At 38.1% G+C, this 24,574-nt stretch overlaps 1 protein-coding gene across 2 annotated transcripts in view; it reads right to left on the bottom strand.

Moving 5' to 3' along the window:
- PDE7B (phosphodiesterase 7B) overlaps nucleotides 1-24,574 on the bottom strand; it is a 170,194-nt gene that overhangs the window by 98,394 nt on the left and 47,226 nt on the right. The window contains exon 3 of one of the 2 annotated variants that reach the window (XM_031056267.1): nucleotides 16,469-16,535. In XM_031056267.1, coding sequence (XP_030912127.1) covers nucleotides 16,469-16,535 — 67 coding nt within the window. The remainder of the gene's footprint in view (nucleotides 1-16,468; nucleotides 16,536-24,574) is intronic. The other variant, XM_005420075.2, reaches the window with a different exon arrangement.

The following is a 24,574-nucleotide window of genomic DNA, read 5'->3' as shown; positions in this document are numbered from 1 at the left end:
TCTTTGACCGCATGTTATCAACTAGATGGCCTTATGCCTTTAAGTCTAGGTTAATTATGTTTTTTTCCAACAATATCCAATTACATGACGAATAACCTTGGCATCTAAGGCAGGAACCTCTGATATGCGTCACTTCTTACCTCAAGAAGACTGTTTATCAGAGTTATCAGTGCTGGCTGCTGAAAAATCAGCCTGCTATTGTTACATTCCCATTCAGAGAATGCTGTCTTCCAAAACATCCGAGCAGACCTGACAGACTGAGGCTGAGAGTGCTTTGACATACTCTGCCAGAGGGAACTCCTGGGGGGAATAAGCCAACTGCATTCATTGCACTTCCTCCTTTGTAGTGCGTGGTAACGTAGCAGGGGAATCCAGGGGAAGTCTCTTCTGTGAGAGACAAAGCAGCAAGTACATATTGGAAATATTCGTGCCATATTTCTGCATTGCACTTATTTTACTCCAGGGTCGTGTTAGGCCAGTGGTTGCAAATTACAAGGAGAGAAATATATTACACTGTGGAAAAAAAGGCTTTTATGTACAGCGATCACTCCACAATCGCTCCACAAAGAGAGAAGCATTCCATTTCTGACTCACTTTAGATCTCACAAGCAACAAAGACTGAAAAGCATTATTAGAATGAGTGTTACCAATAAAATGCTTCCTAAGAATAGATTAGAAGGTGATGTAGTTTGTACAGTAACATCTTGTACTGTCTTAGAATAAGAAGAGTCACTAGAAATTGGAAAACAAAGGCAAGAACTTCCTTACAGAATTGTTTGGGATATTTATTAATGGCAATGCCTATTTGATATATATTATTTATTTATCAATTTAGCTATATAATGCTCTAATTAACTTGGGAGTTGCACTTATTATATATGTCTTGTTTGAATTTTGGGTTAATGCTTTGGAAACATCTAGTGTCCCAAAGAAAAATTATCTTCCCAGCCCTTTGCCAGAAAAATATAAGCTTTTGACTCATAGTGAATAAAACTTTGTCAATAATTAAATACTGTTGATGATTAGAAGAAGCCTAAAGCTGCTATGCATGTATAGCATGTATACATGTATATATCATGCTATGCAGATAAGATCAGTCTGCGTTTCTTAGTGATTGTGAAAACATAGCATAGGTCATCAAGATGTTACAGACTAGATCAAAAAAATGTTCCCGAAATGGGATTTTAGAATTTCAAATAGGATTACTTGGATTTTACATCCAAGGGTAAGACCCTGAAAACTCCCATTTCACTTTTGTTCGACATTGAAAATGCTTCAACACTCTGCCTGGCGCAAATTTCTTGCTTTGCTTTCTTGCTTTCTAACTTTAAAACCCAGTTGGTTTCTGAAACATTTGAGTGAGAGCATACTCAAAATAACCTCAGATTAAGATAGAGCTCAGAAGCCACTGCTGCTTTCATGTTCCATCCTATTTGCATCTAGATTTTTTTTTTTCCTCCAGAAAAGAACACTTTTTCTGTAGTTCCCTTGGGTTCACTCTAGTCAGTGTTCTCAGTGCCTGCCAGGTACAGCTCATCACAAGCTCTAGCAGTGACCACTACAAAATAGGACCAAGAAGAAAAGAGATGCCTTTTCTCTATATAAAAATAAAACTGAACATGGAATTTATATATCAGTTTAGCATTTATAAGGGTTATCCATAAACTGGGGAAGAAGGTTAAATTTCACTCTCTGCTGGGGTGAAGAGTTCTTCCACAACTTGTAGCTCCTAGCAGAACCCTTGCCTGCAGTACTGAGAAGGACCAGCCTATGTATGCAATAAAGAATTCAAGGTTAGCTGTGCATGTGTGTGAAAATGTGAAATGAGTTTGTAGTGTAATGGTTTTGACATGGACCTAGGATGAGGGAGAATGGAAGTCTTGTCTGAACTTCATAGTCTTCTTGGATTTTATTGCATGACTTCCATGGGGGACATCTAGTCCAGAGACCACAGTTTAGGAGTGCTTCTTCAGAAGTGTGTGATTTTTAACTGGAGCAGATTAAGCTGTAATTTTAAAATTTAATTTATTTTTGGCTTTTAAAGTCAACCTTTTTTATTTAAGATTTTTTTTAAATTTTAAAGTTGCTTTACAGTAGCTCTTTATGGTTAAAAAATCGGTCAGGTGCTTGTGAGCCAAATGAAATGACTGAGAGTCCTCAAGTGAACAGGGACTGTTTGCAATGAGTTTGTTCACATTCTTTTTCTAACTGGCTGATAAGCTATATACAGATGCTTTCAAAGTCCCTCTGGGACAGGAGTGACTATTTCAATACTTAATAACTTAAAAGACTGAGCCTGCAGTTTTCCTGTTCCAGTGTTTCTGCTTTATTTCGTGGATACATAATTGAGTTCCCCATTTGAATCAACATTTGTACTTCTGAGGCAGACTCAGACTCAAATTGCTGTGATGTTTTGCCTCGGAAAAATTACAAATAACTTGCCACAAAGTCTTGCATTACACACCAGCCAGCACTTTAGGGTAGCTTTATAATGACAAGGAAAACATAGACAAAGAGCTGTTCTACCAAGAAAGATGCATTCATTCTGGTGGTCTGGCTTCAGAAACTTGATTGAAAACAGCTTCTTTGTTTGTTTGTTTTTGTGATAGTCAAAGGGTAGCTGGCAAGTGTTGGTGCACCAGCACTCATGGGAGAAAACAGCCTGGAATGTGGGAGCAGGTGTTGCACTGGCCAACTTGAAACAGAGGGAAGATGACTAAAACCCTCCTTCATCCTCATCCCTTGCCAAATTAAATCCAATTTAGAGCAATGTGTTGCTACACATTGCCCCAACAATTAAAGAGGATAAAACTCCTGACTTATTTATTTTAAAACTGAAGAAGTCCTGTTTTACAGTACCATAACAACTGCTCTTACAAAAGACATGCCACAGGATCAGTGAGCAAAGGGCATTAGGAGCAGAATTTTACATCTTTTCAAGCAGACAGTTCCTCCATGATCAGGACACTCACAAGCCGCACAACAGCACCGATCTACAGCTGACACAGGCACTACAGCAGCTCCATCCCTCCCCTTACATCACCCATGTCACTGTGTTAATCCAACTCATCTTCCTTTTTGTCAGATAAGTTAACTACCACAAAGCTGGCTCACTAGAGATCTTACTTGTTAGCTCTAGGTGAACAAGCTTAATTAGGAAACATGGTAGAAACTGACATGTTTGCCACAAATTATTTTTATCAAAAAATTCTTGTATTCCACAGGGAATTTTTCCTATTTGTCAGAGTGGTTTAGTGCTCATTTTCTTCCACAAATGAAATTTCAGTTTTCATCTTTAAATGCTGGATTCACAGATGCTATGGGAATTCCTCAGGTGAACTTTAGCATGTCTGTCTCTTTATCCCATTTTCTTCTGTGACTGCAGTTACCCAGGCAAGCTTAACCTGCTGTGAGCTGTCACCAGGGACTCCAGTGATATGCTGGAGTAACTCAGTGAGACACACAGTGATGCACCTCCCACATAAAAGACTGAAGCACACAGACTTTTAACAACCTGCCTTTTAAACACCACATCAGCTTTTCTGAATCTAAAGCTTGCTACCAGCCAAAGGATTTCACTAAAAGCTATTGGATTTGGGTCACAAGTTTTCATCTGAGATGTAATTATAAAATCTAATTTCAGGAATATGATTTTTTTCAAACATTTCTGAAGTAATTCTTCTTTCAGCCAGCTTAGGTACACACTTGCTATAAAAAGCAGGCAAGTTTTTTAGTGGAAAAGAAGTGGGCATGGTGACAGCAAAAATAAGGACAGGAACTGAACGATGGGCCCTGCCTATGTGAACCTAAACTTCTGGTGTAGCTCCCACCAAGGGAGTTAAATATGTCCATAATACAAGATCCTGCATCACATCTTGTTACTCTCAAGGCAGCTTCAGCAAGAATACAAAAACCAGATGGATAAAGGTGCTAGTAGCTTAGTAATTCCTGCAGATATCTTTCCATTTCAAGGAAGATGATTTCTGGCAGGACAGTGTTAGAGGGATTTATGCTGTTTTGCAGAGGGAGGGCTTGAGGCTGCACAGCTGCCAGCCTAAAACCTTTCTAGATCTACTACTGGAAATTCACTTAAAATTAAGCATCAGCACCACCCTCCCCCAACAAAGATTAGGAACAAAAAATGCCAAGTAGGAGATGTTCAGGGTGAAGAGAGAATTGTGGTGCTTCTGATTAAAATCAAAATCAAACTCTCCCCCATCCCATTCTAGGATTTCAGAAAGCTTTCCAGCAAACATCTGCCTCCAGTTTCCTCTTTGTTTATTCAGTCATCAATTATCAAGAGACTTTGTTTTGTCTCAAAGAGCTGCACAATTTGAAGCAACTGTGGTATCTGAGATGGTTCTGCCTAAACAAAACACAGATCCCTTCTGGCACAGAGAAACTGGTTTGGATTAAAATAAAAATATCCAAAACCAACAGCATTTTCTCTGTAAACTGTTCTTAGGGCTATTATAATGTCATTTTCCCCTGTGAAACAAATATACAGATTTCAAAAGCCTTGAGTTTTGTTCTCAAACAGCAGAAAATAAATGAGATTTGACATCATGATTTATTCCATTCCTTTTTTTTAAGAAAAGTGAAATATGTTAATAATTAAAGTAATGCAAATTTGCATTCTTCTGGTTTCTTAAGTATTATGACATGTACTTGCCTCAAGAGCCCTCTATGACAAATGTGCAATGGCAGCAATTGCACTTGTGCCTTTAATGTGGCAGCTCCCTGGACATATTATGACCTGTGATAAACCAGTGGATTAATGTCTGTTGTTACACTCCCTGCTGATAACAAGAAATCACAATGAGGCATTTGCCATTCATCTTCCCTTTCCAGCAGAACTCTGTCAGTGACTGCCATTGTTGTTACATCATGTAGCTGCTATCTGGGGACCCAAATAATTTATGCTACTCCTTAACTTACATTCACATCTTCACAACTCTTTCCACAGCAGAAGTTCCATGGTGATTTTAATTGAATATTTACAGAGTGGCTGAGTGTTTTGGCAACCCTATTTGAGGTTTACAAAGCAAAGCCAAATAATACCAGTTTAACAATGATTTTTTTTTTCTGTATTGCAGATAGTGCCCCAAGTCTGTAAATATAAAAACTTCGGATACCAATAGTTAAAGAAATTAAGTTCCATCAGAAAATCTTCGCTGGGCAGTTAGAGCTGAGAAAAGTAAAATTTCTCATTGTCTCTTTCTTAGACAATGACCCTTCTCTTGACGAATTCCTGTCTCAGCCATCATGGTTCCAGAGCATTCTAGGACTTAACAGTCATGTATCTCAACTATAAATTTGTCTTCCTACTTTTGTAGGAATCTGAAATACAGCTCATGGGGTGGAAATGCACAGGCTTCTTTTTAAGAGTATGTTCATACATTATTTATTAACAAAAGGTATAACAGTGTATATAAATATATATATATGTGTGGGCTATGTTTACATATTGTTATCTAACTAAAAAGACACTGAAAGTAACTGTCCCTTCTTTTGTCAGCAGGATAATATGCTTTTGATATGAACATGTTATACATTTCTGCTGTCAGTTTATTGCACTGTTTTCAGATGGAGAAATCAATTCTAGTCCACTAATCCTTGCTTTCTTCTAAGTCTACTAATAAAGTGTATGATCCTGGTATTTTTGAGTCCTTTCATTAGCAATCTCTGTTATAAAATGAAAAGATATCTCAATTATAATTTGTCCTATATATGCATGAATAAAATGTGAAGATCTCATTATTGTATGTTAATAAACAAAGCTTTGCAATATGAATAATTCCTTTGAATTAAGTGTTAAATTAAATTTGCTCTGTATTAATCTATAAGCTCAGTGTGAAATCCTGATTTAGACTTAAAAATCATTTTACCTTATGTTTCAAAAAGGACAAATTTCTCATTGGACTAAATCACATTTGCCATTCCCCATAAACCTGTCCTCATATAAGTGTATAAGACAAATATCTGATAAAGTTGTAGGTTGCATGCACTAATTGATGGCTTGTGTACTCAAAGTAGGCAAGCGACAAACACACACTTACAACCCATCATAAATTATGAATTATACACATCCTAAACATCTTCAGTTGAATCTTATCTGAGCTGAATGGTCTTGAAGGTAGTGTGTGGCTACAGAAGTCTGCATATTAGAGCAACTGCTGGGTTGAAGTCCCAGTGGGTGTTGACTCTCTGGCAAGGTTGAGAGAGGCAGGAGCTCAAGAAGAGCAAATTGGCTGAGTTAAACAGCCACAGTAGAGGCCCCCAGGTCTGAACTGTGTGTGCTTTGGAGGATTCTGTTGGGACTACTTCTAATCTATGTCCATGGATTAGATGTCTAGGAGCAGCTAGAATGCACTAGAAGTGCTCCCAGAGCACAGGGTTTGCTCTGTTACATGTGAAAGTTGCCCAGTTTGTCTATTCCCAGACTCCTTCATAAGGCAAAGCAGAATTTGCAGCATGTTGGGATAGGATCTCAAGAACACACTCCTGAGGTGATCTAAAACACTAATGTGTGCACTTTCTTTATAAAAATAAGCTATAGAGTACTCTCCATAAAAAATTTACTGTGAGTTGATATTCACAATGTTATGTTATCATATTTGACACATTAATGGCAGAATTTAATCTTCAGGTCTAAAGATTTCACCATACAGCCAAGTTTTCTTCCCATGGGACAGCATGCTGGATCCCTTAAGCATTTGAAAAATCCTTTGTCATGCTTTCAAATTACTCTATTCAACCCAAATTCAGGAGCTATTCAGATGTCAGAAAAGGTCCTGCAGCTATGTCAAAGGGAGAGGGAAATGAAGACTTCCCAAAAGCAATGAGGAAAAGAATTCAGCTAATAAAAACAATTTCCCACAAGTACTTTTCTACAAATATCATGAAAACTTGAGACTTGATTTTATGTTTAAAAAAAAAAAAAAATTATCTTGTAGATGAGGTTGATTAGCCTATTTTTCTATTATTCCCTCCACTTTAAACCTGAGAGCTTTGAACACCATGAAAAACAATATCTGTGCTCCAGGAGTAAGATTATTCTCCTCCATCTGCTCTCATCCACACTTCACTTTCCTGAGGAGTCAGTGTGGAGAGTAGGATTCCTCAGACCAGTTTTAGACATCTAAGTCTGAAGAAAGCACCTCTTTCCTGTTCTTTTCTGCTACCAAAGGGATGATTAGATCATGGCTGTAGACTTTAAATTGAAAGTTTTTTTATAGATGTTTACAGGCATTCTGCTAGATGAATTGCGTCCCAGCTGTCTTCAGCACTACTTCCTCTGCAGAGTGAGAAGAATGCCCTGTGAGGGAATTCCAGTAGAACTCTCTGAACTTTTCTGTAAGAAATACATTAATTTCTTGGCATAGCCAGTTGCGATTCAGAAATTCCGTTTCTTGTTGCTAAATAGAATTTCCATCATTTACTACCAATATTCACAGACACACTCCATGATTTCATAAGCCCAGAGCCTCAAGTGTTTGGATCAGTTCAGTGCTTGAGCATGCACAGTGCTAGACACTGTGACTGACCCTGGCATGCAAACTTATTTCAGTCTGCTCATTTTTTGGCTCCAGTGAGAGTATGTAAATACATGCTTAAGTAGTTTGATGATCAACAGATGATTTAAGAAAACAACTTAATGCTTTAAGAAGTATGAGATGTACAAGAAGACAACAGATTATAACTAGAAATTATTTTTTATTATTAAAAAAATTTAAAAAGGAAAAAGAAGTTAAAGCCATCAAGGAAAACTAGTTACCCAGATAACCAGACAAAAGAACATCAGGGTTTTTATTTGGTACCTTTTTTTTTATACTAGAGGTTAAAAAAATTCCTACTAATATTACACTGCCGGTTCTCAGTAACAATGAGAAAATTATTAACAACATTTCAGAACAGCAAAAATGTTTAGCTCCAGAATATGAGACATCCTTACAATACAGAGCAGAGAAGAATATAGGAAAATGCCTTCTTAACCTGAGAAATTTATGAGCATGTACAGTCGGGAACTGAGTGGTTGAAAGCATAGGAATTCCATGGCTTTCTCAGACATCAATCACTCTTACTAAGGGGAGCTACACATTAATCTGTAGGACATTGCAGAGACTGTAAAATTCCAAGGTATCACCAAGTAATAATTAAAGAAGCAAAGATTAATTGCTGGAGATGAGCTCAAACCACAAATTATAAATCTGAACATTTTAAATCTAATTTTGAAAAGTTTAGCTCTGGACATTTCATTACATGTACGCTATCATGAAGGGATGGCTGATGTAAAACTATGAATAAGTGTTTTCTTCTTCAATTTGCTCCTCAATTTGGAGATCCTTTTCCCCCTCCCCATATTTTGAGAGAACATTATTATAGCAGTATGGTTAGTCACAGCAATTTTCTGTACAGCAAGTACTTTGGGTGAACACAACCCACTCATATCACTTTGGACAAAGAAGATGGGAAACTACGTGAATGCAGTCCATGCTTGGGCACGAGGTTAGGCATGAGGAAAAATCAAACTGTGAGGAAGCAGAGTGAATAGGCACTTGAAATCTATTTTCCAACAGGGGATCAGCAAGAACTCATGTGACAAATACCATGAAACAACATATGAGATCACCTTAAGTAAATCAATCAAGCCACTGTTCTTCTGCTTTTCTAAGAAGTGCTTAGTTAAAAAAAAAGAAAAAGGAAATGTCTGTGAAACAAAATTCATGACTCTCCTTGTCTTACACGTGTGTGTTCCCCCAGATGCAGGGGGCTATTTCCTATCCTCCTGGAGCCATGGCCAGCATTTGTCCATGTGCAGGGCCAATAGAGGGAACAGAGTGCATTTAATTCCAACCTGTCTTGCCTTTATTTTGGTAGGTAAGAAAAAAGTGAGTGCTGTGAGGTTTAACTATCTTAGGATGATGAAAGTTCAGAATTAAAAGGTTAACCTCTCACTAGATTATTACATAAATGGGCAGCAGAATGCAACCCTTCTGTTTGCAACATGCTTTGGACAAAAAGGGACACTTGGCAGAATTTGCAGGTATTTGTAGAAGTGCTTTGAGTGCAACTTCTGGACAGGACTTGGAAACCTATAGCTTTTTCCTAAATTCTCAGGCAAGTCAAAAAACCTTTTTGATAGAAAGACAATCTGAAAGTCAGGAGTTTGAGGTATCTCTAGTTTGTGGGACTGGAGGGTTTTTTTAATAATCTCTTGAGGTTTTGAATCTCAGGGGGATCTCCTGGTCCAAATGAATGGCTTTTGCAGACGTGGGCAACATAGTAACACTCTCTTCTCCAGAAAGCCATTGTGCTGTGCTTACATTATATAGATGCTGCCAAATCCTCATTACTGCATTCTCTACAAGTGCCCTGACATTCCCATCTCTTTCCTGTACCAGGTTCAGACATAGGATAAAACTAGATATGATTCAAGTTAATGTTTATGCAATAGAAAACCAAGAACCCTAAATTAAATTTTGAAAAGTGTTTTATGCACATGCTCAAAAGGACAAGGCCAGTTTTTGTCTCCTTCAGCACCTTTCTAAAAGGTAGAGTACTGCAAGAGAAGTAGTTTCAGTCTGACCTGATTTACAGGACAGAACAGGATAAACAGGTGGTCACTGTCACTCAACTACCAGCCTATATAATTAGCTAAAATAGCAATTAGATCAAAATTACTTGAATAATAAGATGTTATTAGAGAGCTGCTCTTTAAAATATTCTTAGGGCATCCGAAATTTTAATTTTTTTTTTTATGGATTCTTACCCAAAGTAATCAAATAGTCATGAAAGTAAAAGCTGGATTTTATATTTACATTTCTGAGGTTTTAGGCAAAAATCTTATCCTAGTAAAGACAAAGAGTTCCTACTTGTGTAGCCTGAGACCGTAACATGGTGATGAAGTGGCACAATGATGGTGTGTGTGCACCAAAGAGTCCTTGACAAAGGCGTTGCTGTTGTGGCCTCATGCCCACTGGTTTGCCACTTTCCGTCTCCAAGCAACACTCCCATTGGAGCAGCAGCCTGGCATCTCAGCCTTCCACATCACCGCTTGGTGATAGCCCAAGTCTAGTCTGCTCTGTGCCACTGTGGCCAACAAGTCACGAGAGTTCTCAGAGAAAACAGGTGAGATTTAGAAAATGCGTTTCAGGAAGATACAGTCAGCTCGGGAGGAATTGACATGAAGGAGCAATAAGCCTCTGTTTCAGTGGTGGTAAGGACACAGAGAACCCAATTTTTAAAATTCATTTACAAGCATAGTTACAGTATCAGGAGTTAAGTCTTATTTTAAAATTGCATTAATATTTTGGAATGCTATTTTAGAAGAAAAAGGGAAAAGTGTTAGAAGTTATTTGAAAATCTCTACTCAATTGGGTGGAAGAACTACAGTTCCATAGGTCCTGTCTATACAATCCTGCTCTCGTCATAATAGATATTCTCATCAGAATAAATTGTTGGTAGAGAGTGGCATTTGGAATATAAAATATAAGTGAAAAACCTGAAGCATTGACTTATATGTTAAAATTTGAATTTATCTACATGAACAGGATATCAAAAGGAGACGTGGTCTTTATCTTTCTGTATGCATTCATACCATTGCTTTATAAATGGAAAAAACCAGCTTCTCTCCATCCTGTGTTGCAAGATGCTCATGGAATAGAAGCCTATCTTTTTGTTGCAGACATCCTAAGCCTCTCCCTTCCGACAGCTATGAATTTCTGAGTAATCCTGATGGGCATTGTAGCAACAAGCATGGATTTCTTCCTAGTCACTGTAGATTGTAGGCCTTTTCCCTATATATATACATTGCTTAATTTTACAAAAATTAATTCCTGAGTTTATTAGCATCTCATTTGCACAGATAGAATACTAAGTCTGCATGAGGTCAAGTGCAGGTATAAGTCTTCGAGTGACTGGGATATAAATAGTCCATATATTTGGCTATTTAGAACACCATTGCTCATGCACGACTATCAGTTGCAGCAGAAGTTTTGCATGTGCAAGAGATATAGGGTCACATTTCAAATGATGTCAGCGAGGGCTCCAGGAATGGCTCACAGGTTCTTTGTCAGTGCAGAACCATTTGACTACATGCCTCATTTCTTTTTCTCCCTTTGCTGCAGGGCAAGTTGACACATTTAATTACTCTTCAGAGTTTTTTACCCATTAAGTTATTTGGTTATTTACCTGATCAAGTTTTGCAAAGTTAGAATAGATTTTTTTTCCTGCCACAACTAAAGGTGCCTTCAATGGTTATATAAGGCAGGGACCAGCCAGCCAGATCCTTGCCAGTACCCCTCTCTCCTGGCTTTCAACACAGTTGTTATTCCAGTAATGTCTCTCTCTCAAGCTGTGGTTGCCAACTCTGTTCAAATGTGTGGTGGTTTCCTGCTGTGGGCAAAGAGCCACCAAGACTGAAGCTGGATCTACGAAACTAATTTCATGGCTAAATGCCGATTTGTTTACCCGTAATTCTTCATAGGCAATAAATGGTGAAGTATGCAAAAAGCCCCACTTTTTTGGGGAGATGAGGGAGGTAGACACCTCTCTGTGCTGGAATATGAAAAAGTTTGTTGCCTCAAAGCAACAAAGTTATGGACTATTAGTCTGGAGAATTAAAAAAAAAGGTGGCACTACCTCAATTTTTAAAAAATAATTGGGTTTTTTTGTTGTTGTTTTTGATTAATTTTAAACAGCTATTTGTGAGGAAACTACTTTTATTCCAAGCAAGATTCCTCTGTCTGCTTTTGCAAGGATTAAGTCTGCACCAAATGGGAAACAAAACTCAGCCACATCATTCCTGTCTGCATGGAATTTACAGTAATGAAAAGAAAGCACCTCAGCCTTTTGCCATGGGGCATCTGGAAGGCTTGTGTTTTAATCTTACCAACCAGCTCCTTGAGGAGGGCAATTCACATTTCCCCTGGAAGGATCTCTGCAGACAGCAGAGTTGGCCAACAAGAGATGTGACCTCTTCCAAATCTATATATATTAATTAGTATATATATATATATATATAAAAATTGAAGTTTCTCTTCTAGTTGGCAGACCTTTTTGCTTCTTAGTCCTAGAGCCAGCTATGGGAACTTATTTTTTCCAGGACAGATTCTTAAAACTCAGTGCTCTGCCCTGTAGAGGTTACTGAGTTAACTTTGTTAACTGAGCTAGTTAAGGAAGTGAGAACCGGTTAAGTTGCCTTAACTTTGGACTCTTACAAGCTTGTATACAATCCTTCCCAGCAGAGTTAATTAGCTTAGGCATCCAACCAGCAATTTTCACAGCAAACTAACCCAATTATCTCTGCATGATATGATACTGTGTCATTGTCTGAGCCCAGAATATGTCTGTCTGCATATGGGAAATATTAACTTCAGGTTGTGCCATTGAAAATAGCAGTGGGTGCTCTAGGGAGAGGGATAGTTCCCTTCTGCCTTTCATAATATGAATCTCTAGACTGATAACTGATAAATGTACTCACTATCAGTCAAAGTCTCTGACTGATAGTGAGTGCATTTCTATAATCTCAATTTTTGTGCTAGGTAGAGTTTTTTTAAGTCAAAATCATTAAAGGTAAAGAGTATGAGGAACCCAGGGTTCTAACTTCCTGAATTCAGCATAAAGCAAACGTTTTTTGACACCCTGTTCAGCATTATCAGGCAATTTTTTCATGGCCAAGTACCCTCACTAACTTGATAACAGTTCCAATTTAAGCAGAAGAGTTCAGATTTTCTTTGTTGCACTGGAAGATCTTGCTGATGATCTGCCATTGTCTCCCAGCAGATTTGGAGATTCAAAGCAAACCTCTGATAACACATTTCTATTGACAGTGTAATAGTTTCATTACTTATATTACTGCAGAACTTCAGCTTCTCATTGTACTTATACATTTATTCTTCTTTTTCCTAAGTGAGGAACCACTTATCTTCCCATTTTTTGAAGGACAATGGATATGCAGGGTTCAAAGTATTATCCAATGCCACACTCAAGAAAGCTGTGATATATTTAGAATTAGAGCACTTCAGGTCTTCAATGGGCTAAGGTAGACCACTGACCAACATTCTTATCAAAGTTGTGTTGCTTTAACTGGTATAACATATTGTCCTGGTTTTGACTGGGATGGAGTTAATTTTCTTCTTTGTAACTGATACAGTGCTGTGTTTTTAATTTACTATGAGACAGTTGTTGATAACATACTGATGCTATAGTTTTTGTTCAGTAGAGCTTGCTCTAAGTAAAGGACTTTTTGTTTTCCTGTACTCTGACTGTGAACAGGTGCACTGAACTTGCCAAAGGGATATTCCATATCATACAGCATCATGATGATCAGGAAATAAACTTGTGTTTCTGTGTGTGTGTCGGGGGCATGTTGGCTGGGAGCTGCCAATCACTTTGGTCAGCAGGTGGTGAGCAGTTGGGTTGTGCATCACTTGTTTCTCTTGGGTTTTATTCCTCTCTCTCTTTTTCATTACCACCATTATTATTGTTATTATTATATTTTGTTTCTATTATTCAACTGTTCCTGTCTCAACCCTCAAGTTATACTTTTTTCTGATTCAGCTCCCACTGCGAGGCAAAGTGAGCGAGTGGCTGCATGTTGCTTAGTTGCCAGCTGGGATTAAATCATGACACAGATAAAAGTGTAAAGAGAGAAGCACAATATGAAAAATAAGAGGGAGAACATAATTTTCTGTAATGACTTTAGTGCAGATAATTACACTAACACTGAACATATTCTAGTCAGAGCACATAGCTATTATCTTTTATATCCTCAGGAAACACTGCTAAGTGACCATTTAATTTTGTTATTTTTTACACTTGATTTATAAATATCCATCACTCTGATACTGAAAGACGAGGCATTAAGCTGATTCTATGCTCTTAATCTCAGGTTGAGTGGTATCTAGTCAGTGCCTTGAAAAGTTATCTAACTTCACTCTAGGCATGGTAAACATTTTGGCATTTTTTAATCTATTATTCACTGTTTTCTAGTAGAAGGCAGAATTTTTACTGCAAACCCCTCTTCCTCAACCATTACAGAAAAAGAAATTCATACACATAATCCGTGTTATCTCAAGGAATGGACTCAGTGGCAAGCCTGGCATTACTTATAAAAAACTAAATTTGAAGCTAGCCCAGAACCAGTAGTATAAAGCAGATACAGACATTTTCTGACAAAACCAGCTACTGCCATTTTAGAGTACAGCTCAATAATGTGCAGTTTCAAATATGGACTGATCTTGCATCAAAGATCCCTGAAGAAATACAGTTGGTACTCCAGGCTCCTGTGTTTCTTCTCTTGCTGGGGTAATTATCCTCTTGCAGTTGCTGGGACTTGCCCTCTAGATTTCTGTCAGCACTGTGTCACTGTTACATTACATGGCAGCACGACAGTTTCAGCATATTTCAAAGACAGAGCAGCCAAGAAAGATGCCCCCTCTGAAGGCACGCTGTGCTTTGCTCACTGGTTATACCCATGGACATTAATAATGTCATCTTTGCATTGATCAGTGGCAAACTGTGCTACATTCTCTTGGAAATTCAACTCCCTTGTAAAATATGAGACTGGGCACTGAATGACACGTTCAACACAAAGTCTTAGGCCATTTTGGCTGCGCAGTTTCTGGTTTCTGCTCTTCCCTACAAGTTCAGTATGAAAGGAAAGGTGTCCAGAGTGGACACCCTCTGGCTTTACAGCACTGACAGAACCACAGAGATTTCTGTGATAAACTGAGACAATGGAGCTTGTCTCCAGCAGTCACTCTCAGAGAAACCACAGTTTCTGCTGTGTTTGTACTTGTTAGTTTCTTCTTTCCACACCTCTTACAGGGTTCTGGAATATACAAATTGCACTTAGAATAGTTTCAGTTCTGTACATGATTTGGAATTCCTTGGGGTGAAATGAAAAACTCTATGTTATCTATGACACTACAGTCCTTCATTTGTTAGCAACATTGAAAATAACAATAGCAGGTGAAATATATACAGGCAAAGTAATACAAGAGCCGTAACCTCTGAGAATCAGTTACAGCTTTGGCATGTGCTCTTGGAGTCATTTTTACATTCCCAGCAGTTTCCTTACACAGCACAGCATATGTTCTCATTCTTGTACTTGTATATACTACAAGACATAGATAAGAGCACATGTAATGGAAACAAGATCTTGTTCTTCTCACTTCTCCTAAAGAATTGTTTGCACTATGAGGGATGTCAAACTCACACTTTTGGACTCACTTGTTCTAAAACTGCCAAATGAAATGGTGAACCAACCCATGCAGAAGGGTTTTCTTTGTTCTCCTCTCTCCCACCCCCCATTCTTCCCCCTAATGCGTAATAACATTTCCATGGATATAACTTCCTTAGAACTAGAGTATTAGGAACTCAATTGTATTTACACTGTAGATTATAATTGGCATGGTAAAGGATCACAAGTGTATCTTTTTTTGTCAGCTTGTTCCATTAAGGACTTCTAACCATGGATCATTGATGTAACAGATCATTATGGCCCATTGTGTCAGTTCTTCTGTTGGGATCTGTGCACTACAAGCATGACAGATTTCCTCTGCAGCAATTATAGTCTGTTGTGACAATAGGATTTAATGAATCTAAACAACAAACCACATAATCTGTTATTACAGAGCACAGCTATACACCCAGATGGGAATTAAGTTCCTAGACATTGCCAGTTGCAGTTTTAAAAATTGTGCCTATTTCAATCTTCACATTATTAGATGCAATGCTCTAATTTACGGCATATATTTATCTCTTCCCTGGCAGGTCAAAGGTCTTCAGAATTTAAGGCTTAATCCTGCGAGTGTTCTGTGGTTTCATTTTTTTTCCTGAGTAAACATTATCTCTTAGGTTTTTAGACACTTACTCCCTGCCTTTCACTGTGATACTAGCCATGCTATTAATGTTTCAGTACTAGCATTGTAGGTTAAACAAACAACCACAATGAAATTGGTCACAGTAATTAGTGATAGCAGAACAGTTTTGCATTGTTTCTAAAGAATAGGCACTTCTACTTAATATGGATTTCTACAAAGCTACACCAGTGCAAATATGTAAAATCATATTGACTGCAATTTCCCTGACTGATGCAGCTGAAGGTCTGCTTTAGAGACTTTTGATGCATGCCTGTGGAATTAATACTGTCTTTATAAACACAGATTTTCAGCTTTTGAATATGAGTTCTGGGCTTCAGCTCCTCAGAGCTTCCAATTACAGTGTTGATACTGCTATATTTTCATCTATGCACATGGACACTACTGGAATATATGTGCTTTGTCTAAATAATTGAAAGTTCATTGCAAAGAATATATTCATGAGGACTAGATGTGGATGCACTCTGTAAATGCCATTGTGGATTATCATGGTCATTATCATGAACTTTAAAGAAGAAATTCCCAATTAAACATATTTCCATATCCATACACTTGAATAAAAAAAAGGAAGAGATTCTTACCCTTACCTAGCATGCGCACACATTTGGCATTCTGGTCAGGACTATCAAATGAGATTTCTCCGCACCTCTGGGGAAAAAACAGATATATTTCATTAAAGTCTCTGTGACAGCACCCCTGTCCTCATCCTCTGATACCTCTCTTTGTGCTTTGGAACTGAAGATGTTCAAGACTCATTGTAAAAACATAAAAAAGGAAAGACTTTGCAAGTAGCCAAAGTTTGAGAAAAAAATGGTTGTTGCAAATATGTCAGCATGGGTCAACACTGTAGTCCAGGATATTTGCTGAGGAAAACTCTAGGTAATGTCTTACTGCCTTTGGATCTGTCTTAAGCTAAGACTGATGTCTGCCCCTGTCATTGAGGATGATTGTCTCCCTGCATATTCCCAATCAAGGAACATCATTAGAGTTATGATCAGAGTACAGAAGTGTTACATTTTTAAACACAAGATACCATTTTTGAGTTTATGCAGACAGACATGTCAGTTTAGCTGCCAGGACAAACATAATTGGTGTGGCTTATGGGTCTGATCCAGCTTCAATTAAAGACAATCAGTGGGCAGATCCCACTGACTTCAGTGGTGGTTTCTTTAGCTGCTACATAAAAGATTCAGTTTTGTATCACTACACTCAAAGCTCATGAGAGGGGCTTAAGGACAGCCTCATATTTTCTGGATAAAAGTGGTTTATGCTTCCTTATCTACGTACTTAAGGTTTTGGTATCCATGACCAAATGGGAATAAAAGCAGAGCGAGTAAAGTCTGGAAAAATAACTGAGAGCTGTCCATTTCCCTTCCTCTTTATTTCTCTCTCTTATGTACTTTCTCCTTTTCAGCACCTATGGTGAAGTTGTTAGAACTGCGTTATTTTTTTTGCTTTTTTTTTCATTAATAAAGGTGACATTGCAGCAAATATTAAAACCTACAAATCAGGTAAGTAAAAAAACCTCAGAACATCAAAGAAGATGAAACACAGCACCAGCTTCATAAATGAACAACACATTTGGAACTCACTATTGTTAAAAAACTTTTCACCTCCCTCACACTGAAATAAACACAAATAAACAAACAAAAGTCCCACTCAGTCTTTTTATATATCATTACATCTAAAAAGAGCAAACAGATGCCTGTATTAACCTTCCTAGGTGGGAGCACATACTACAGAAACAATGAAAAAGAAAAACAACACCTTGCATTTCAAAGTTAATTTTACAAATGCTCTTATACCAGCTCCCTGTCAGGAGAAACAGAAACTTGATATTTATTCTTCTGAGAAGAATGCTAAAATATAGGCATCTTTTCACAGAAGTCCCCCAGCTGCTTCTTCTCAAGAAAGCATACTTAGACAAACACAGATGGTAGAAAGCATGTCAAAATTCACTGCCCACTTCACCCCTGGAATTATGGTGCTCTGTGAAAACCTTTGGTTATTTTTGATTCAGTCCCTCAGAGGTACTGTACGTTCCAGACATATTTATATAAACAACACATTTCAGGCTGGCAAATGGTGTCTTACAATATCTAACAATACTCACCAGTCCTAGCATTATGAAATTGGGAAAACAGCTAATGTTCCCCAGAGCCAACTAACATCCCATGGGATCCATTGTGATGATGGATGAGCTTGGAAAACTTTGCAAGATTCAGACAACTGTATACAAGTTCATAGCCTTATCTGAATTCCCTTTATGCCTACAGTTCACAGAAGTGGTTGAAAATCATGTTACAACAGTCAGCCTAAAAGATTTTTCACCACTACCACTGCAGCTGGAAATACCGGGGGGAGAAAGAGTTTCTGCAGCAATTTCACTTCTGTTGCTAGTAAAAGTTCATAGGTACATGTCAATGGGGTGAAAAATAAACTGTTACCAAACTGCTCAGAGCGTCAAAAAGGACCCAGTTAAAACCTGGATTTGTAAAATGGCACAGAAATACAGCAGGAACTCACTTTTGCTCATCCACAGAATAGGGTCGTTTGTGCATTTTTACTGTTAGCAAATGTTTTCCATGAAGAAGAAGTGAGGAATGATTTCAAGATTTAATCTTTAGGATTAAACTGGGACTTTACCACAAGTACTATTCATTCCTTCCAGGGCTGGATAAGCTTCCTCTACCCTTTTCCTGGACTGACTTACTTCCTTTTCCCATTTATGTTTGTTCTGCCTGCTTGTACATCGTGGTTGGTACTGTGAGATGCGGCCAAAAGTCTCTCCAGATAAAATCAATTTTCAAACTACTCTTACAGCAGATGCTCATTCCCTCCTGAAAACATCTAAGTTGGCTATAGAGTAAAGAATCTATCAGGAAGAAATAGGATTTTGACATTAGATGCTGGTTATTCTATTTTTTAATTTCAACCAGTCAGAAAGCAGAGAGAGAAGGAGGAATGACCTTGGACACACCTGAGTTGGGATACTTTAAATCTCAGTTTGGGCTTCATGGCTGGGCCTAGTATAGTATTGGTTGGACTGGTTCTGCTATATGTAATCCTGGATGTTGCCTCTGTGAGTTCACAGAGGCAGCACTGCTGAAAATAATATCACCAGTGTTCAATTTCCCTGAACTGTGAGAGCCTTTGTTGTTGAAAATCTTAAAAGAACTGTTGTGTTTTGAATTGGTCAGATTTAACGAGAAATGGGTAAATACAAGTAAAATTCAACCCTCCAAGTCATCATTGTACATTCATATATTTTGAATAACTGAACTCTGGACTAGACCTTTTTTTTCCCTTTTTGGAGAAAAGGAAAGCATAGGTGCTTTCAGTTAATAATATTTTCAGTAATAGAGGTGCATTTTCACATAGAATTGCAGCCTGGAGTTCATTACATATGTGAAAAAATTTTTATATTTATATAAGAAAATTAATTAATAAATTACCTACTCTCTACTCCTTTTTTTGAGATCAGATGCATGACATGATATTGAGCCTGTTACACAAGCTGCAATGTAGTAAACTAGAATGGAACTTACACGTCCCCACGGAAAAGAGACTGAATCATGGAGCAGCTGAAAGTGGAGCTTAAAATAAAACAAAGTGAAAAATGAGAATAGGGACAAAAGGACATGGAATTCAGATGAAATGTGTCATGAACTCAGTAAGATAAGTAAATTGGAGAGCTTGAAACCAGCCTGGATGACTCTGATGGCCCAGTACCACTTGTCAGAAAAGGGAAACCCCAAAAGGCACAGGCACCGTCTTCCACAGAGAGAGGCTCTGCTGGAGCAGGGTGCTCTCAGGCAAGATGAGAGCGGTGCTCACTTAGCAAGACACTGTGAGGAGTACACGGGAAGATGGGCAGCCATCTGCAAGAAGCCCTGTACCCAAACAGTATAAGTAAAACTGCAACAAAGCAGGGCATAACTAGCAGGAAAAAGCTCATGCAGAGAATGGATGGAAAATCTACTCTGTGTTCTAATGCAGTAACGCATCTCATGTTACTCCTCTGGTGTTACGTGATCATTCATAGGCTGGGTTTCCATTTCCAGCATGCCTGGGCTCACACCAGCTGCATTTGAGGATTTGAGATATGTAGCAATAAACAGGGTGTACATACCCTAGACAGAATATGCTCTTAGTTTTACCTATGGAAAAACTGGTTTTGAAGTCATCCTATTCAGCTTCTATCTGTATGATAAACTAATGCATTACTCATTTTAAGGAGGAAGATGCAAATCAAGTAATTGAAATAAATGGATCTAAACTCTTTTCTATGACAAAATTCAGCAATTAAATGTCTGAAAGTGTTTTTCATGAAAATTGCAGTAAGTGGCATGTTAATTTTCTACTTATTAAAGGCATATAATTAACACTGATCTACCATTTAACTATTTTAATCTTGTTAGATTGTATAGTGTTTTAAAAATATAGTAGGATTTTTTCTGGCATGAAATTTGAACATGTGTAATTTTTTGACCTTTTTTAAGCTGCAGATAACCAAGTTCTTTAAAGCCAGTTTAAAAGGTTATTGGAGTAGGAACCATATTTACAAGCTTTTTCACTCTAATCTGTTTTGTTCTGCTTGTCCTGAGGATGGTGTTTAACACGTCTCTTCCAACCTGGCAATAATCAGGGAGGAACTTGATGTACATGATCAGCCAAACATGACAATAAATATTGTATCATTTTCTTTTTGCAGGAGGTGACAGGGATTATTGTACCGTCAAACAGAGGAGATGTTAACTGCATATTGATGGCATGCCAAATATTTTTTAAGGATTTCTTTTGATTTCTTTTAAGGATTTCTATTGATCTCTTTTTTTAAAGTAACCTTCAGTTAGTATGCTTTGCTCTTATCAATAGTAAATGGAAGTAGATTACACATAACAATATAGTGTGGTGAAAGAGCTTCCTTCCTTCCTTCCTTCCTTCCTTCCTTCCTTCCTTCCTTCCTTCCTTCCTTCCTTCCTTCCTTCCTTCCTTCCTTCCTTCCTTCCTTCCTTCCTTCCTTCCTTCCTTCCTTCCTTCCTTCCTTCCTTCCTTCCTTCCTTCCTTCCTTCCTTCCTTCCTTCCTTCCTTCCTTCCTTCTTCCTTCCTTTCCTTCCTTTCCTTCCTTTCCTTCCTTCCTTTCCTTCCTTTCCTTCCTTTCCTTCCTTCCTTCCTCTTTTTCTTTCTTTTTTTTCTTTCTTTCTTTTTCCTAGAGCACTACATATAATTTCTTATTCCTTTAGAAAGTAGAGTTAAAAGATATAAACACAGCTGATTAAAGGAATTTAAGGCAGAGCAAAAAGCTTCTATGCTTTTATGAATAAATAGATATTCTCAGAGGCAAAAAAAATGCCAGTCTTATTCCTATTTCTGTTTTCCTATTACGTTTCTTTCTCCATGACCTGTAAAAAGTACATAAATAATGTTCTCTAGTATGTAGAAACATAATTCTATTTGTCTGAGGATTACTGATGTAAAATCTGCTAGTGTGAAAAACAATGCTGCTTTGTAAGTCTTAGCAAACTTCCATAGAAACAACGGGCCACTCATAAATAGCTGAAATCCAGAGGCAGTATTTCAGAGAGTCAGGCCACATGCTTCACATCTTCAGGCTGCATGGGAGGCCTTTTAAGGTTGATTCACTTGATAAACTATCAGAGTGTAGGAACTGTAGGATATCCAAGGCATTATGCTTCCCTTTCTGCCTCTCCTCTCTGACAGGGACAAAAGGAAGTACAGAAACTACAAAGGCAGACTGGTGTGTAATGTCTCTTACCAGAAGCCTTTCTGCTATCACCTCCCCCAAAATAAAAGCCTTGTAATAACATCTGCTACTGATTAAATCAATTTTTATGCAAAACAAGGAAGTTCCCTACCAATACTCTGTAATCTTGAGATGCGCTTAAATGTCAGATACTTCTGAGTTTTGCTGAATCTTTATCCATGGTCTTTGTTGGCCTTAGCAAAGGAAATAAAACCATTGTTTTTATTTGTTTAGAGACAAAAGCTCCTTTTCTCTATATCACACTATATTTTAATTTTAATAGGCAAAGGAAATAGAACCATTGTTTTAATTTGTTTAGAGACAAAAGCTTCTTTTCTCTATATCACACTATATTTTAATTTTAATAGGTCCATATTTGATCAATTTTTTCTGAAGGCAGTAATTGCAAAAGCTTAACCAATTCATGTGATCTTGAATTGATGACTGCCTTCTTTAAGAATTTTACTTAGCCTTTCTTACATGAAGGTGTGTGTATAATGAGTACAGCTTGAGAATTACATGTATAAACTTTCCCATTGGTAGCAAACACTACTAGAATCTTTCAGCTAATGGAATTACCAAGATCAATAAAAAAATTGTGATTGGTTTTATGTACTATTTCCCAATGACTTAGTAACAGTTCCCATAATAATTATAGATAAAATCTTATACTTACCTGAAAATTTAGACCTACATTAGGCAAGTTAAGGCAAGTTAAAAAAAAACTACATTTCCCTTGAACTGGCATATTATGTCTATATCCGTCCACTTACAACTATGGTGTAATCACAGCATACTGATGACTGCCTTTAAAATACTATCAGAAGCCAGAATGCTGCATTTTTTGCTCTTCAAATTAATACCGTTACATTGCAACTATTATATTGCAACTGTACTGTATTTCATGGGTAAAGTTTCCAGCTTCCCTATTTAGTATCAGCATTGAGGCATACTTAAACTGAAAATTCAGGTTCTATTAACACCTGGATGATTTTCTGCAGAATAGAACAGCTATATCTGGGCAGACTTGTTCAGAGAGTTCATCCCTTTCCAAGTTTTCCCACTGAAAGGGAAGGTTTCTCTTCCCTCCAAGAAATTAAAACATGTTGCCCAAGTAACATTTCAACACTGCCACTGTCAATCTCCAGCAGAACCCAGGCACTGCATTTCACTCTGGAATCTACCACGCTGTAGACCCTCAGCTAGTCTGAACAGAAGACACAGCAAACTAAGTAATTGCAACTAAATTGGGCAATAATTGCCAACCACCCATTGCTGCCAGTAGTCAGCATCTTGTTTGTGGGCTAAATAGCCCAAGGTGAACCTTTAGGCAGTTCATTTTATCACAAACCTGTGATTTAATATGGTTAAGAGTGGTTTGCAATGGATTAATGTTGCTGGAAAATGGATACAGCAGTTTAACTGCTTTGTTTTCTTCTTGAGTCAAGGGGAAAAAAAATTAACGGCTTGTGACCTCATTAGGGAGGCGCCAGCAGCCCTGACCCCCATGAGAATCTGTCAGTGTTTCAATATGGCATCCCTACTTTTCAATGTTTATAACAGGGACACTGGGAGCCAAATCCAGAATTACTAAGCAATAAAAATGTTGGGTTTTATTAAGCAGTAAGTTGCAGTTGAGTGTGCATTAACGGGTGAGGCACAACTTTCAGGCGTGTTCTGAAGGGGTGCCATCATCCAAGAAACATTAAAGAGCAGACTAGTTTTTTACCCTCATGGGATGAATCTGTATTCATTTTCTAGTTTACATTTAAGAATGCAAAACATCTGTAGATTACCTAATGGATCCTCCCACCACAGAAAGAGTTCTAAGTAGGAGGGAAGATGGGAGGAAAATATCAATATTAGGGAAAAGGCAAATATGTTCTCTCTATTTATTGTTGCTCTGATGTGAAACATCAAAGTTCTTTGTATTTAAAACATTTTCTGGACCACATAATTATCTTTCCTCCTCTGAATTGTAGAGCTGGGCTGTTCTCCTAGTTGCTTTCCATGGTCACAGCCATTTTAACTTTTACTTTCTATTCAATTATGTAATGGGAGGAAAATATGGGATTAATTTGTGAAAATTTAGGTCTCAATTTCAACCACGTTTTTGTCACATAATTCCCACCTATCTACTGGATCAAAGCCTTGGAAGTGCCAGCTGACACACCACTCTCTCCAATAAGCAAATCAAAGGTCTGAGGGAGAATGAACCTCCTGAAAAGTCTCCTCAGGCTGTTCAGAGCAATGTGGGATGAATTTTGGCACCTGCTTGTTTGTGTGTGCCCACTGCATACCATATGGATTGCAAACAAAAGCACAGTCTCAGGAAGGACAGGAGGACTGAGTGCCAGTGAGCTGACACAGGCATCTGCCTAACAAGACTGTCTCCCTGACCGCTTCCTGAGCAGTACCAAGCACCAGTGGCCACCTGCTTCTCAAGAGCCGGGCACTCCTGGTTCCCTAAAACATTGGAATGTAGTGGGGCAGTCCTGTTTCATCCTTTTAGGGCTTAATTTTTAAGGAATAGGGGTTGGTGAGGACAACCCATGCCAAAACCATACCAACAATTAAATAATGTGTTCACGAGTCCACCACTTTCACTCACTTTCTGGCATACTTAGGTAACAGAACTGGCACTGGGCCAAACAAACCACATAGGAGAGTGTTAGAAGCCATCAGACAAACCTGAAAACACATGTGGAAGGTCTTGTCAAGTTGACAGCCTCAGCAGAAGTGAAAACAGAGCACTCAGAGGCAGAAGGCAGGGAACTACTTTTCTCTAGTTCCTTGCTTGCTCACCGCACAGTGCCTGGGTCTGAAGGTAGTAGGGTCTCAAGGACAGCTGCCAAAGGACTGCAGAATTGGCCATCTTGTTAAAAGGGACCTTTCCCCATTTGTCATTTCTCACTCTCTG

Source organism: Geospiza fortis, unplaced genomic scaffold (assembly GCF_000277835.1).
Source record: "Geospiza fortis unplaced genomic scaffold, GeoFor_1.0 scaffold162, whole genome shotgun sequence".
Lineage (NCBI taxonomy): Eukaryota > Metazoa > Chordata > Aves > Passeriformes > Thraupidae > Geospiza > Geospiza fortis.
Note: the sequence above shows the minus strand (reverse complement) of the source record. Positions and strands in the feature narration are given on the sequence as shown.